The sequence below is a fragment of the Dama dama genome, chromosome 27, assembly GCF_033118175.1.
Source record: "Dama dama isolate Ldn47 chromosome 27, ASM3311817v1, whole genome shotgun sequence".
Classification (NCBI taxonomy): Eukaryota; Metazoa; Chordata; class Mammalia; order Artiodactyla; family Cervidae; genus Dama; species Dama dama.
Window position 1 is genome coordinate 26536727 of NC_083707.1, and position 16430 is coordinate 26553156.

General features: G+C 35.7%; 1 protein-coding gene across 3 annotated transcripts in view; it reads left to right on the forward strand.

Moving 5' to 3' along the window:
• Nucleotides 1-16430, forward strand: part of TRAPPC8 (trafficking protein particle complex subunit 8) — an 85251-nt gene that overhangs the window by 28965 nt on the left and 39856 nt on the right. For all 3 annotated transcript variants that reach the window (XM_061130815.1, XM_061130814.1, XM_061130816.1), the window contains 3 exons: nt 1328-1428; nt 7571-7676; nt 13721-13852. In XM_061130815.1, the coding sequence (XP_060986798.1) occupies nt 1328-1428; nt 7571-7676; nt 13721-13852 (339 nt within the window). The remainder of the gene's footprint in view (nt 1-1327; nt 1429-7570; nt 7677-13720; nt 13853-16430) is intronic.

Genomic DNA, 16430 nt, shown 5'->3' on the forward strand with positions numbered 1-16430 from the left:
TCAAGAATTCCATGGACAGAGAAGTCTGGTGGGCTACAGTCCATGGGATCTCCAAAAAGTCAGGCATGACTGAGCGACTCACGTTTCCACTTTCGTGCTCTATATGTAATGTGTTTTAGTTTTTTTGTGTAATGTAGAACCCTCTGTATATTCATTATATGTATTAGTTAAAATATAAGCTGGTTAAGAAAACATGATGTTTCAGAGCTGTAGAAAATTTTGTCACTTGGAGATCACATATTTTCATTCAGTTGCTTCAGTAAATTTTTGCACTGGATGCTGAGGATACAGATACTCTGAAACAGGTAGGGTTCGTACTGTCATGGAACTTAACTAGGCTGTCAGGTTAAAGGCTTTAATCATCCCAGTTTTTTACCCCATAATTTATTTTTGTGTTTTTTTCCTCTATTTTAAAAACTATTGCAGAAAAGTGTTTATTCATCCTATAAGTAGGTTGGCATTAGCAAATTTCCCCCAATTTATGGAAGTTTCATTTATTTCTAGTTAGATTTTTATTAAAAGTTGGTGTATATGAGACTACAAGTATGAATGTAATACAGTATTTTACTAAGAGTCCAAAACCTTCATTTTTATCTTCATTTCTTTCTCTTTTTTGGCTGCACAGTGAGGCATGCAGGATCCCAGTTCCCCACTAGGGATGGAACCTGTGCCTCCTGCATTGGGAGCATGGAGTCTTAACCACTGGACTGCCAGGGAAGCCCCTCATCTTCATTTTTATATCCTTTAGCACCATTGTATATTATTTGAGTTATTGACAATGGAGTGGGTCTTTGAAGGAAGAAGTCCTAAGAAGTTGAAAGATCAGTTTCAGAAATGGTTTTTGTGTCTTCTGATATAGAATATGAACCATAGAGTTTGTAAGAGGTGAAAGGTGTATAGTACAAGTTGTTGTGAGCTCTGTTTTCAGATATTGAAGCCAATAAATTGGAAACAGATGTACTTTGTTTCTCTGTCTATGGTTCTATCATTGGTTTGTTCTCTACTCTCTAAGGAATAGGCAATAATGAGGAGGTGGCAGCAGAAATCTTACTTGATAGTTACAGACCATGACCGAAAGTGTTTACTAGGTCTTCTTGAAAAAAACTCATTTAAATAATGAATGACCGACTTTGGAATGTGATTGGAGAACTTTAAAACTGAAAGCATATAAACATAATTATTTCCAAGTCTGCATTAGGCTATCAAATTTATATATGTGGCTACATAAAAAAACTCAGTGAACTGCATTCCTATTTTTAGACTCCGAATGCTAAACTGACTACAAGAATTTTCTTGTTTTGAAATACTGTAATGTCTTTTCCTCTAGGAAATGGCAGCTGTGTCAGCTTTTCTTCAGCCAGGAGCACCCAGGCCATACCCTGCACATTATATGGATACAGCAATTCAGACATACAGGGATATCTGCAAGTAAGTGACTAGAATATTTATGTTCTATCCCTTTAGAGATAAACTTGACATTTATATTGTTATTAGATATAAGTGGTTCTTTGTTTTTTTATGTTTTAATCTAAAGCTCCCATATCAAGTTAATATATAGATGAGGAGGTCATTTTTACTACATTTCCCTTTCCTGGAAGGATTTGTAGTTAGGAATTAGTTATATGTAAGTTGAACTTACTTGTTTCATTGAGGGCGATTTGTATTTTGAGAACATTTTTAACTTTAACTACTGTCAAGCCAGGAGTTAGCTAGCTTGAACTTTGCTTGTTAAATAGGCAGATACAGAGAGGTAGATAATGGTCTCGGGAAGAAAAAGAGAAACGTTTTGTACATGTAGTGAGTTCTGTTGAAACTCTTTGGAAGTCAGAACTCACCACCTGTAAAGGAGACTATTAAAGTTGGTCCAGAGAAGGTTTCATGGTATGTTTGAAGAATAGACCTTGAAAGAAAGGTGGTTGGGATTTGAGAACCATAAAGATATTTCAGGAGTTTTGGTTGGCAGCAACAGTATTTTGGATGTAACACTACTGGAGAAAAGGAAGAGAGCCCAGGCTAGATTAGAGGGTTTTGTGTATATGGAAAGGTGTTTTGAGAGAAATCAGTGTGGCAGAGCATTAATTCTCATTTATTACTATTTTTAATCTGTAGTTAAGCTTTGTGTTTAATAAATGGGGAGTTACTGAATATTTGAGTAGAGCTTTGACATGGTTGTTTTTCAGGAAGATTAATACTAGCCTTTTCTATGTAGAATGGAAAAATTAAAAGATGAGGATACAAAGGCAGTTTTGCCTGCTATAGTGTTGAAGTAGTAGTAGTAGTCATAATAATGTGTTTAGAATACAGCACTAGTAATAAAGATTAACACTGATATAGCACTCAGTGTTTACCACTGTGCCAAAGTAATTTATTTGCTCATTTATTTTTTACAACAAACATATGAAATGGTGGATACTATTATTACTGCATTCTACAGGCAAGGAAATTGAAACATAAGAGTTTAACTTGCTGGAATGGGTGAATTTAACTCAGATGACCATTATATCTACTACTGTGGGCAAGAATCTCTTTGAAGAAATGGAGTAAAACTTCACAGTCAACAAAAGAGTCTGAAATGCAGTATTTGGATGCAATCTCAAAAACAACAGAGTGATCTCTGTTCGTTTCCAAGGCAAACCATTCAATATCACGGTAATCTAAGTCTATGCCCCAACCAGTAATGGTGAAGAAGCTGAAGTTGAATGGTTCCATGAAGACCTACAAGACCTTTGAACTAACACCCAAAAAAGATGTCCTTTTCATTGTAGGGGACTGGAATGCAAAAGTAGGAAGTCAAGAAACACCTGGAGTAACAGGCAGATTTGGCCTTGGAGTACGGAATGAAGTAGGTCAAAGGCCAACAGAGTTTTGCCAAGAGAACACACTGGTCAGAGCAAACACCCTCTTCCAACAACACAAGAGAAGACTCTACACATGAACATCACCAGATGGTCAACACCGAAATCAGATCGATTATATTCTCCGCAGCCAAAGGTGGAGAAACTCTGTACAGTCAGCAAAAACAAGACCGGGAGCTGACTGTGGCTCAGATCATGAACTCCTTATTGCCAAATTTGGACTTAAATTGAAGAAAGTAGGGAAAACCACTAGACCATTCAGGTATGACCTAAATCAAATCCCTTACGATTATACAGTGCAAGTGACAAATAGACTTAAAGGATTAGATCTGATAGAGTGCCTGAGGGACTATGGACGGAGGTTCATGACATTGTATGAGACAGGGATCACGACCATCTCCAAGAAAAAGAAATGCAAAAAAGTAAAATGGCTGTCTGAGGAGGCCTTACAAATAGCTGTAAAAAGAAGAGAAGTGAAAAACAAAGGAGAAAAGGAAAGATATACCCATATGAATGCAGAGTTCCAAAGAATAGCAAGGAGAGATAAGAAAACCTACTTCAGTGATCAGTGCAAAGAAATAGAAGAAAAGTACAGAATGGTAAAGACTAGAGATCTCAAGAAAATTAGAGATACCAAGGGAACATTTCATGCAAAGATGGGCTCAATAAAGGACAGAAATGGTATGGACCTAACAGCTATTAAGAAGAGGTGGCAAGAATACACAGAAGAACTGTATAAAAAAGATCTTCATCACCCAGATAATCATGATGGTATGATCACTCACCTAGAGCCAAACATCCTGGAATGCGAAGTCAAGTGGGCCTTAGGAAGCATCACTTTGAACAAAGCTAGTTTCAAATCCTAAAAGATGATGCTGTGAAAGTGCTATACTCAGTACACCAGCAAATTTGGAAAACTCAGCAGGGGCCACAGGACTGGAAAAGGTTAGTTTTCATGGCAATGCCAAAGAATGCTCAAAATACTGCATGGTTGCACTCATCTCACACGCTAGTAAAGTATTGCTCAAAATTCTCCAAGCCAAGCTTCAACAGTATGTGAACCATGAACTTCAAGCTGGTTTTAGAAAAGGCAGAGGAACCAGAGAGAAAATTGCCAACATCCACTGGATCATTGAAAAAGCAAGAGAATTTTAGAAAAACATCTATTTCTGCTTTATTGACTATGCCAAAGCCTTTGACTGTGTGGATCACCACAAACTGTGGAAAATTCTTAAAGAGATGGGAATACCAGACCACCTGACCTGCCTATTGAGAAATCTGTATGCAAGTCAGGAAGAAGCAGTTAGAACTGGACATGGAATGACAGACTGGTTCCAAATTGGGAAAGGAGTACATCAAGGCAGTATACTGTCACCCTGCTTATTTAACTTATATGCAAAGTACATCATGAGAAACGCTGGGCTGGATGAAGCTCAAGCTGGAATCAAGATTGCTGAGAGAAATATCAATAACCTCAGATATGCAGATGACACCACCCTTATGGTAGAAAGTGAAGGGGAAATAAAAATCCTCTTGAAAGTGAAAGAGGAGAGTGGAAAAAGTTGGCTTAAAGCTCAACATTCAGAAAACTAAGATCATGGCATCTGGTCCCATCACTTCATGGCAAATAGATGGGGAAACAGTAGAAACAGTGATAGACTTTATTTTTGGGGGCTCCAAAATCACTGCAGATGGTGATTGCAGCCGTGAAGTTAAAAGACACCTACTCCTTGGAAGGAAAGTTATGACCAACTTAGATAGCATATTAAAAAGCAGAGACATTACTTTGCCAACAAAGGTCTGTCGAGTCAAGGCTATGGTTTTTCCAGTGGTCATATATGGATGTGAGAGTTGGACTATAAAGAAAGCTGAGCGCCAAAGAATTGATGCTTTTGAACTGTGGTGTTGGAGAAGACTCTTGAGAGTCCCTTGGACTGCAAGGAGACCCTACCAGTCCATCCTAAAGGAGATCAGTCCTGAATATTCATTGGAAGTTCTGATGCTGACGCTGAAACTCCAATACTTGGGCCACACAGTGCAAAGAACTGACTGATTGGAAAAGACCCTGATGCTGGGAAAGATTGAAGGTGGGAGGAGAAGGGGATGACAGAGGATGAGATGGTTGGATGGCATTACTGACTCAATGGACATAAGTTTGGATAAGCTCTGGGAGTTGGTGATGGACAGGGAGGCCTGGCAGGCTGCAGTCCATGGGGTCACAAAGAGTCAGAGACGACTGAGTGAACTGAACTGAAGGGCATGCATTTAATAAATGGTTGAGCCAGTATCAAATCCTGCCCTTTTTGTTATTGTTTGAGACTATATTGGAAGTTTCTGGCAGAAGAAACAGCCTTACATCAAAGAGGAACCTTCAAAGAAGTCTGAAAAAAAGTTTCAAAAGATAGAAGAACTATGAGAGGGAGGCAGTAAGGAAGCCAGAAGTCCTTTAAAGTCCTTTCTCCGCAAAGGGCTAAAGTTCTCATAAACTCTTCTCTCTGAGAAGATTTTCCTTGTCTTCATGAAGCCCAGAGCTTTTGCAGAGAGATTCACATTCAAGACAAAAGTGAAAATATCCATTGACCCCGATAGCTATATGGCAGTCTGGTTTTTTCCTCCTGTTCACAACAGACTGTATGCTTTTTCTAAATACACTCTTAACTGTCATGCATTTACTGTATAATCATCCTTCTAAGTTACCATGTTTGGTAAGGTTTATCATAAACGTAATAGATATTTGGGCATATACTACATTAGTTACACATAGCAATTTTAAGAATCTCCCCAATCTGAGGAATATTAAAATATAAATAAATTTTCTTAAAATACAGGAAATAGAGTATACTTTAGCCGTGCCCTTAGAATGCCACACCCCACTTTTTAATTGATGCAGTCCTATTTATCTGGATAAATTTCTTATGAAGCTTTCCCTTACCTCCTTTTATCTCTCATATCGTAATAAAGATCAGTTGTACTCTTCATTATCTATTTTATGTCAGCTTCTGCTTTTAGATAGGGATTGTGTTTTAGAAATGGCTTGAATCTGTAGCACTTCGACTGCTTGACACAATGAGTTTAGAATGTTGCTTAAAGAATCAGTAAAGTCCTAGACTTGTAGTAGCCTTGTCACTTCATAACTGGTCATGTGGGGGAACATGTGAAGACAAAAAACAATTGTGTCAAGATTTATAAATTTTACTAAAGTTTACTAAAGATTCTTTAAGAACTGAGCTTATTTGAGCATGTTGTAATATATGTAAATTGTTGTTGTTTAGTTGCTAAGTCATGTCCAACTCTTTGTGACCCCATGGACTGTAGCCCACCAGGCACCTCTGTCCATGGGATTTCCCAGGAAAGAATACTTACTTGGGTTGCTACTTCCTTCTCTAGGGGATCTTCCCAGCTCAGGGATCGAACCCGTGTCTCCTATGTCTTCTGTATTGGCAGGTGGATTCTTTACCACTGAGCCACCTGGGAAGCCCAAAACACTCTCAAATAGTCATAAATACCAACCCTCTAAGAAAAATCATGGTTTGTAGAAAGTTTATGGCAGATGACTACAGTAATTTTGGAAGCAATGAATTGTATTTTAAAAGTATAACTGTTCAGAATGGCCTTCAAGTTAGTGATCCTTGGTTGTAATTTTAAGGCCAAGTGGTATTTTCATATAAGGATTAGAAAGTAAAATGAGAACTTTGCTGCTTCAGTTGACCCTTGAACAAAATGGGTTTGAACTCTGTGGGTCCAACTTATATGTGAATTTTTTCACAAAATATGTACTACAGTACTACACAATCCTAGGTTGGTTGAATCCATGGATATGTAACTGTGGGTACTGAGTGCCAGCCGCATAATTTTGACTACACTGGGTGGTCAGCAACCCCACTCCCTGAGTTGTTCTAGAGTCAACTGTATTTCTGAACAAAAGGATTCCATCTTGAAATTTCTGAGTTTTCATTTACTTTTATTCAAGAATAAATAATCCAGTTCTAGATTTTTGATAGTAGAAGTCCATGAGAAAAATCAACTGATTTCATATTTTCAAAAAGAAGATTTTGGTCAGGAACAGCTAGACAGCACTAGCTCCTCGATATCTCCAGGTGAAACATCTCAATAGTACTGCCAGAGAGAAAATGTCTCATTATTCCCAAAAGTAGTCAGTAAAATGAAATACACATAACCAGAGTTTACAGTAAGGAAAGAAAAGAAATCTGGATGAAATGTTTACCTTCCTTTATGTCTGGAAGCAGGTTTTGTTTACTAACTGCTGGTTCCAGTTATGTTCTAGCATTTTTCATATAGGAAATGTGACTTTGTATTGTGTTCTTTTTTTTTTCTTTAAACATTTATTTATTTATTTGACTGTGCCAGGTTTTGGTTGTGGCACATGGCATCTTTAGTTGAGACATGTGAGGTCTAGTTCTCTGACCAAGGATCAAACCTGGGCCCCCTGCATTGGGAGTGCAGTATCTTAGCCACTGGACCACCAGGGAAGTCTCCTTATATGGTATTCTTAATGCAAAATTATACAGTGATAAAAAGTTTTGATGAGTTAAGAGATTCTTTGAAGTTGTTTTATTTAACCGTTTTTGGTAAGTGGAAAACAGGGATATGGATTTCTTTTAGAACTGGAAATTTTTGTTGAATTCATGGTTACTGTGATGTACTAAAATATTATTCTAGTGCTAATTATATTTTTCTTGACTTTTTTTCTTTAGGAATATGGTATTGGCTGAAAGATGTGTATTGCTTAGTGCTGAAATCTTAAAAAGCCAAGGCAAATATTCAGAGGCTGCAGCTCTCCTAATACGGTTGACCAGTGAGGTACTAAAACTGTGTAGTACTTGTTTTAATTAGTGTTGTTTCATATTTTTTAAAAAGTATTTTCTTTTTTCTTGAGAAGGGTATGCAGAACAAAATTAAAGGGGCATCTCTTTTTTGGAATTTATAACCTGGCTACTTTAGTAATTTGTAGAATTTTAAATGCAATGTTTTGTAAACAGGATTTATTTTATTTACACATTTTATATCTACATGATTATTAACCACAGCCATGCATTGTATGTCTTCTGTGAATTAGGTTTTGACTTATGGATAACAGTATTTAAAGCAGCATGCATATGTATCATTCCTGATGTAAAATCGATACTTAAAAATATTCAGGAATTTTTAATATTGTTTTCATTCATATGAACTTGTTAAATCATCCTAAGCATTTTAAAAACTCTATATTTTGAATATTTCAGAAGGAGGAAAAACCTGCTCACAGCTGCTATTTAAGGTTTCCAACAGACATTAAGTTGCATTGACTATAGGCTTGTAAAGAATGGCAGTAATATGATTAAAGACATGTTTTTTTAGATGAGTGCTCAAGAACAGAAAAAACAGACATGTTTGTTTGCCCATTAAATATTAACTTACCCTAGGGTTTTAATCCTTGGACTGTTGTACCTTTTTACTTTTGTGTAATCTATTTACAGTTATGATTTTCACTCTCAAATCTCTCCAGCCCTGGAGCTTTAGATTTGAATGACCAACTGCCTTTTAGACTCACCTACTCGAGTGTTTCCAATGTACCTTTGAGTCCACATATCAATAACTAAACTTAATACTTTGTAGATCATGATCTTAAATTGTAGCCAACCAGCTCCTAATTTGCTCAAGGCAGAAACTATTTGAGATGCTCCTATAGTCTTCTAGACTGTTAGTGACACAGAAAATTTTTTAACTTCTTAATATGTGTTCTTTTTATAACTTCAAATATTTCTCTTATCTTTCTCTTCTTAAAATCCCTCCTGTTACTATCCTGGTTCGTGTCCTTAATGTCCTTCTCCTGGACTTCGTACCATTTCATCTTTTCTTCACCTCAGTTCAGTGGTTCCGATAGCAAATAGATCCTTTAGATGGTACCCAGGTTGTCCTCAGTGTGTCTGTCCTGCCCTCTTAGATGCTGTGAGACCTGACATATCATATATTGAAAATTTATGTTTAAGCTGTTAGCTTCTTGAGGATAGGAAACTGTTGTTTCAACTTTGTTTTTCCCTAGTGGCTAACACTGGGCTTGACACATGGTATATGGTTTACAGATGTTTGTTGAGCTGAACCATTAACTATTCTAAAAAGGTTTCTTTAGGATACAACTAAGTAGGCTAAGGGATGATATTAAAAATATTTTATAATTGATACTGTGTGGACACTGACCAATACGAACAGTAGTCAGACATTAAACTGTTTGGTAGAGTTGAGTATAGGCTCTTGAGTGTGTTGATGTTCTCTCTTTTAATAAATAATCTTAACTTAGGTTTGAATATGTTGGCTATGTTTTCCAGCCTAGGAATTATCAGTGACTGTAAAAGGAGTTTATGGTTTAGAAGCTTGGAATAAAATTTCTTTTATTAGAGCAGATTCTTGTGTCTCATTGTAACATTATTTTCTTTCACTGTTTTTTCTTTCCAACTCTTTTTTTTTAACCCTTTTTCAAACCTGGATGATTTATTTTGTTATGAAATTCTAGAAAATTTATCATTGTCTTTTCCTGCTGTGGGGTGAAAGATGGGGGTGAATGTGTTTCCCTCGAAGTTGTGATTTTTAGTGGCCTTTTCTACTGTGCTTTCAGGTATTTCTTTGAAGTAACTTAAAAGTAGAGACTGCTAGGCATAATGTGTCTAAGATTTTTAAATTTTAGCTAATAATTTATATTTATTGTCCTTTTGTTTACTGGAAAAGCTGTATAAAATGACAAGTCCGTTTATCCTGAGGGTAGAGAACTGAGTCACATAGTCTTGACACTCAGGAATTGTTTTTCCTAGTTTGTTAATACCACTGTAGCCCTTGACAGCTGTGATACCTTGGTGAAAAGAGTTGAGCTTTGAGTTTGTTGTTTGCACTGTAAGTGTAGGGGCAAGTGGATCTTACTCTTGTGTCGTGCCCTGGGATTTTCAGCATGGCAGAGCAAATACAGCTTAATGATAAAACATGTCACATTGATCAGCACATAGGTAGTATGTCTAAATTTGGTGCTTTAAAGCATGATGCTTTCCCCCTACTTGTGTCTGTATTTCTGTGTTGAACATTTATTCTGGTCATACGATGCTTTTTGTGTGTTACTCCATTCAAATACAAATAGATCAGCTTATCAGAGGTATTGTAATAGCAGCAATTTGCTATAAGTTTCTCCAGCTTGGGAGGAACTGTTCTGTTCCTGTGGTAAGTTGGTCAGCTGTTAGCACCTTTCCTATTAATTTCACAATTATGCAAGGGAAAAAAAATCTTAGTGCCATGCCATCCTTGAGATCTGATTCAGTGAGGTTTGTACAGCTGTGGTCTTCATCAGCTTTGTTTTCATGTGAGTTTTTACTGATGCCTCTACCCCAGATGGTTTTATCTCTGGTTGCGGGCAGAGTTCACAGACTGGAGTTCTTGCTGAAATGGCACCCTGGGTTTTTCCTTTTCTCAGTTCCTCACAGAGCATGCATGATGGCCTTGTCACAGCATGGTTGTGAACTGCCACTGAAGTAAAATTGTATACTTCAAACATTCAAAGCCTCTCCTTTCTGGATAAAACTATCCCTCTGTGACGTTCTGCCATTTTTCTTCCGTCAACACTGATGACAGTTAACATTCTTTTCGGGGCCATTTTTTGGTTTCAAAGCAATGTTTTCCTACTTTGGGTGTCTCTGTAAGACAGGAACTAAACAAAGAACAAAGCTGCAGTGAGATGTAAGTGCAGTGTTTAGCTCTGCAAATTGACTCTCAGAAAGCAGCTTTACTGAATGCAGGAGGCACATTTTGCTTCAGCTAAGTTAATATATGCTGTGGACTTCCAGGTCTTTCTTGGGTTGGTCAGTCTAGTTAAAGTGGAGACTATTGAGGGTTTACTGTCCTGGTTCTCAATTGAAGTACATTAGAATCATGTACACACCACCAAAATTATCTCGGGTATATTCCTTATTTTAATCAGAATGTCCAGGATTGCTGCCCACCAAGTTTTGCAGGATAATGAAGCTTTGTAGAGAATTAAGATGTTTTATGCTCTGTGTATGCATTGCTGGGCATAAACTTAAGAAATTTACTGGACTTAAACTGACTCCATTGAGAAACCTAAATTCCAAAGTAGATTTAGAGGGAATCTACTTGTTCTAGATATTAATGATAAAGTAATAGAATAGAATGAGAATTTAAATGCTACATATGATTGGCTGTCATTGTGTCATATTAGTGGGGAATGTTAGATTAGTCACTGAATGGTATTGTGACACCTGATTAGCTGATTCCTATCTGATTCATTGCATAATATAATTATAGCTTGATTAAGTTATAATATGAAAAAATGAAATAACCTCCAAGAAAATATGGAGCATCCCAGGTGGCGCAGTGGTGAAGAATCTGCCTGCCACTGTAAGAAATGCAAGAGACATGGGTTTGGTCCCTGGGTCAGGAAGATCCCCCTGGAGTAGGAAATTGACAACCATTCTTTGCCTGGAAAATTCCATGAACAGAGGAGCCTGGCAGGCTGCAGTCCATAGGGTCACAAAGAGCCGGACATGACTGAGTGACTGAATATACATATGCACACGCACTGGAAGAGCATATTTTTTAATTTAGGAATGATAACATTCTTTCTTAGTTTGATGCAATATTTTGAAGCCATGAAAGTGAAGATAGTGTGTTTGACTACTAAAGAATAGACTCTTTTATAGCAAAACTGGGAAATACTATTTGCAAATGTATGACAAAGGCTTAATATTGATTAAGTGTACAAAGGGCTCTTACAAGCTAGATAATCACAAAAACCCATTCACAAATGGGCATAACAGGCAGTTTGAAGAAAAAGTACAAAGATCCCTAAACATATGGTAAATGAACAGCCTTACTATTAAAAAAGTCTAAGTTGAAGAACTAAGTATTATTTTTCTTTTATGAAAAAGGTAAAAAATCTTAAAACTAAGTTTTGGCTCGGTAGAGTAGAAAATAAACTCTTGCTCTCTGGGAGTTTTTACTGATATGACCTTTTTTGTACTGATATACACATATATTGATTAGAATTTGAAGTATATGCATAGCTTTCATTAACTAAGCACTTCTATTTCCAAACACTTGTCTAATAAAAATATTTGTATAGTTATTAAAAAATATTTTTTAAAGATGTTTATTGAAGAGTTTTTTTGTAGTAGTAAAAGTTTGTGGCAATATTAAATCAGTCAAGTGGAGACTAAATTATACATTTATATAATGGAATATAAAGTGGCTTTAAAAGAAATGAGAGATGTAGATGTTTTGGAAAGATGTTGATGGTACTAAGGTAAAAGGCGAGATAATACTCTGTGTAATAACATTTCTGTATAAGAACGTATGAATATCAAAACTGTGGCATTTAGTATATAAATACATATGTATGTAGAGAGAATGAGAGAAATGGAACAGGCCAGTACCATGTTGGTAATGGTAGTTATCCCTGAGTCAGTCAGATGAGGCATGAAGTGGGGAAGAAAGATACTTCCTTTTTTTCTTCAACATTTATTCTTAAAGAAAAAAAAAGAGACCATATTTAATAATTTTTTAAGAAGAAAGCATTTTCCTAAAAAAATAGAGATGTAAGTGCCCTATCTTCCCCGAGTAATTCTGATGCCTTGGTTAACAGCTGTTTGTTAACTGTACATTCCTGGTTTTTCCACTCACTAGCTTTTGGATCTAATTAACTAAGAAAATCATCTAATCATTTAGTTTTTGTTATGAGGAGGTCTGAAATAGATAATAATATCTACCATCTACTGAATGCTTTTCCTCAGATGTTTCCACTCTAATATAATTTTATGATTGCTACGGAGATAGTTGCAGTAATCAATAGTCTATGAACACTTTTTGATGTGACTATAATTTGTTGAAATTATTGCATTTAAAGTCAATGTTTTCTGTTTTCAACTTTCCCTGGGGAAAATAATGGCAGCAGAACACATGGAAGGGCATGGTAAGTTCAGCTTGAGAATAGCTGAAAAGCTAGAGAAAGTTTGGTGAAAGTGTTGTTGATGCTCGATCAGCAACCTTCCGTGCTTTCTCAGTTATTTGTCAAGTGATGATGGCTCTGTCAGCTGAAAGATTGTCCTTATGGTGAGGCTATAAATGTACAATGTGGTTTTTGTAGACTCTGTTGTAAGTCAGTTGCAGTGGAAACTAATTTGAGTCGTATCATTTACTAATACACTAATAGTAGGTGATAATCTTTGAAGGGGAAACCTTCTGGATGTTTTAATGAAAAGCAGTTATTTTGGCTGTTTTAAACTAGAGCAAAACTGAGAATTCCTTTTAAGTATAGTAAACCTTTAGAGAGGATAAAGTAACATTTGATTATTTAATGATCTATATACATTCTGTTTTAGCTTTTTTCTTTTATTGGATGAATAGAAATAGGCTATTGTATGTCACAGATCAGTTTCCAGAAGAAATTAGGTTTGAATCTTATTCTGTACTCCGTTTTCTGGTTTGAGTCAGTATACCTATATTAAATTCTCAGTTTATAATCTTTTTTTGCCATTTGAAAAGGGATTGCCTCCAACTAATAAAAAAAAAAAAAAAAGAAAAGGGATTGCATTTCTTCACAGATTTATTACGTGGTGCATATCACAACCAGACTTTTGACTTTATGTAAAGTGAAAGAAAGTGTTTCATGGTAGAGACTTCTTTGAACTTTTTTCAAATTTGTGCTTATTGGAAGAAAGAATCATCAAGACTGGATTGTCTATTGATCTCTGCTCTTAGATACTACCAAGTTAAATATTGGATACACTGTATATTAAGAAAGAAAATGTTTTTCACTAATTAACTCTGTAATTTTGTTAAATTAACCCTCTTTTTCTTTAAATATTCAATAGGATTCTGATCTTCGAAGTGCACTTCTTTTGGAACAGGCGGCACATTGCTTTATAAACATGAAGAGTCCCATGGTTAGAAAATATGCATTTCATATGATATTGGCAGGCCACCGGTTCAGTAAAGCAGGGCAGGTGAGTGTGCTGGCTTTAAACAGAAGATAATTTGTTATTTATTTTAATTTTTATTTGTTGTAGCTTGTTTATTTTATAAATGTATGTTATTTGCTAATTTTTTGATTAAAAATTATTAAGATGAAACTAAATTTTGTACTGAGGTAATGTGTTACATTGGTAAGGACATGAGATTTGGATTTAAACAAGTCTAAGTTTAAATCTTGATCTTGTGCTCACAACTTTTTAAAGTTATGTCTTTGAGCCTTTTTTTTTTATTTATAAAATTTGATTTTGCCCAAATTTCTGTGAGGCTAAATGATATATGTGAAGGCCAGATATATTGCACTTAAGTAACTTTAATCCTTCTTAAAGGTGATTGTACCTTCCCTACTTCAACTCTGGTCTTCTGTCGTTTCTCAGAGTATCTTTTAATGGTATTTGCTAAATATTTAATAGGGAGAAGTCATCTATTTCTTCTCGCTGGGAGCAGCTAGGTTGGAAGAGATCTTTATTAATTTGGAGCGATTCTCTGGCCCCCAATAGTCCTTTTAAACATTAGCTGGAGGGAGCTTTCTTGAGGCAGAGAATGGTAGTAGCACCTGAGATATGGTCGTTTGAGTCTGTGTGTGCTCAATTGTGTTTGACTCTCTACAACCCCATGGACTGCATGACTGTGACCCCTGCCAGGCTTCTCTGTCCATTGTGGTTTACTATAATTATACATAAAAACGTGGGCTTAGTATTCATCTGTATATTCCAAGCACTCTGCTAGGAGCTGAGCTTACACTTGTAAAGCTAACATGGTCTTGTCTCTTAAGGAATTTTTTAATCTAGTCAGAGAGTATGAGGATTTTTTGAATTTAATTAATATGAATTTTTATGAACATTCCTTTTTCAAAGTCTGTGATAACCAAAACATGCCAGTGTTAATTCAAAGGTGCAAAGAAGGAAAGGTGTTCAAAATTACTCTCAATTTCATGGAAGAATGTCATGATTTATAAAAATCAACTTTTCAAGATTGAGTTCCTCTACTTTTGGAAAATGGGAAGTTAGAAAATATGTGAACTTGCTTTATATTAAATACAAAATTGTAAAAATATTTATGAAATTAAGTCTTTATAATAATTTTATGTACTTTATGATTAGAATTTCTCAGATTCTGAAGTGAGGAAAAAATAAAAAAGCTCTGATTTTTCACAGCCCATTTTCCATAGTTAGTACAAATGCATCTGAAACACTATCCCGTTGTTTATCTTTGCTTAAAGTGTTCTATTAAAGAAATCTACAAAATATGTTAAGTAGAAGAAAAATTATATGCCCCACTAAGAATGGTTCTGTCATTTTCCCACATCTTTGTCCACTTCTGTGAATGATTTCACTTGTGGTTTTGATGTCACTGAATCCTGTATTTACCTTCTAAAGGTACAGGACATATTGCCTTTAGGAAGTGCATGGCAGGTTAAAAATGCTACATTTTGGTAGGTTGAGATACATTTGCTCTCTGGCCTAATAATCATCTTTAACTGTAGTTATCTTGTGGAGTTAATGATTCCAAGGTAGCTGGTCTGCTGTTTTGTGACCTATATACCTTGAACCCAGGGGATTGCTTTCTCAAATAGTAGAAATCTGAAATATGCAGACCTGTTAGAAAAGCAAATATATGTCCCATTGAAGTTGGTAAAGAACAGTGTCTTCCTTGGACAATAAGGTACTCATCGTGCACATAATTCTGATTCGGGCCAAGTTGTTTCTGAGAAGCTCCAAAACTTTTCATGACATTTTCGTTAAAAACAGATGTGGCTATTGACAGAGATGAGTGTAAAGCATAGAGGAGATTATATGTATATAGTGATGTCATTTTTCAGTCCTCTGTGATTGCAAGTTCATGCTGAATTGCTTATCTTATCCCCAGAAATTATTTATAGTTCAGTTTTTTTCCATTAAGAATATTAACAAGTAAAAGGTATTTAAAAAGAGAGCCGACATTATAATCAGTATTAAAAAAATTAAAGTGCTGAAGAGGTGTTTCTGATTATGCCCAGTATACCCTGGATGATCTTTCTATTACTTTGAAAGGCAAACTTTAAATCCTTGTTACCTCTTCAATCTCTTTAGATGCTTTTCCAAGAGATCCTAAAAAATGCACTTGAACTTGACACTTTTAGACACATTTTATTGTTTCTCTGTATCTCTCAGTTTTTTTTTTTTTCCTCTCAGTTTTTAAGATTCAGTATTTGTTCCTTTACTAAATGCAATATGGAGATTGGGATTTTTTTGTTTGTTTGTTTTATTTTTAAGAAACATCACTTAAAATTTATTTTGAAATGATTTCAAACCTGTAAAATAGTTTCAAGTACAGTTCAGAGACTTTTGTTTACTTGAGCCATTTGGGAGTTAAGTTGTCTACCTGGTGCCCCAGTACCCTCCCAATACTTTAGGATATATTTCGTCTTTCTTAGAAACAAAATTCTTTTCTCCTGTACAACAGTAAAACAACAATGCCAGTCGAGAACTTAGCACTTAATACAGTATTACTGTCTAATTCTCAGACCCTATTCAAGTTTTGATAGTTGTATAGTGAAGGATCCTGTCAGAG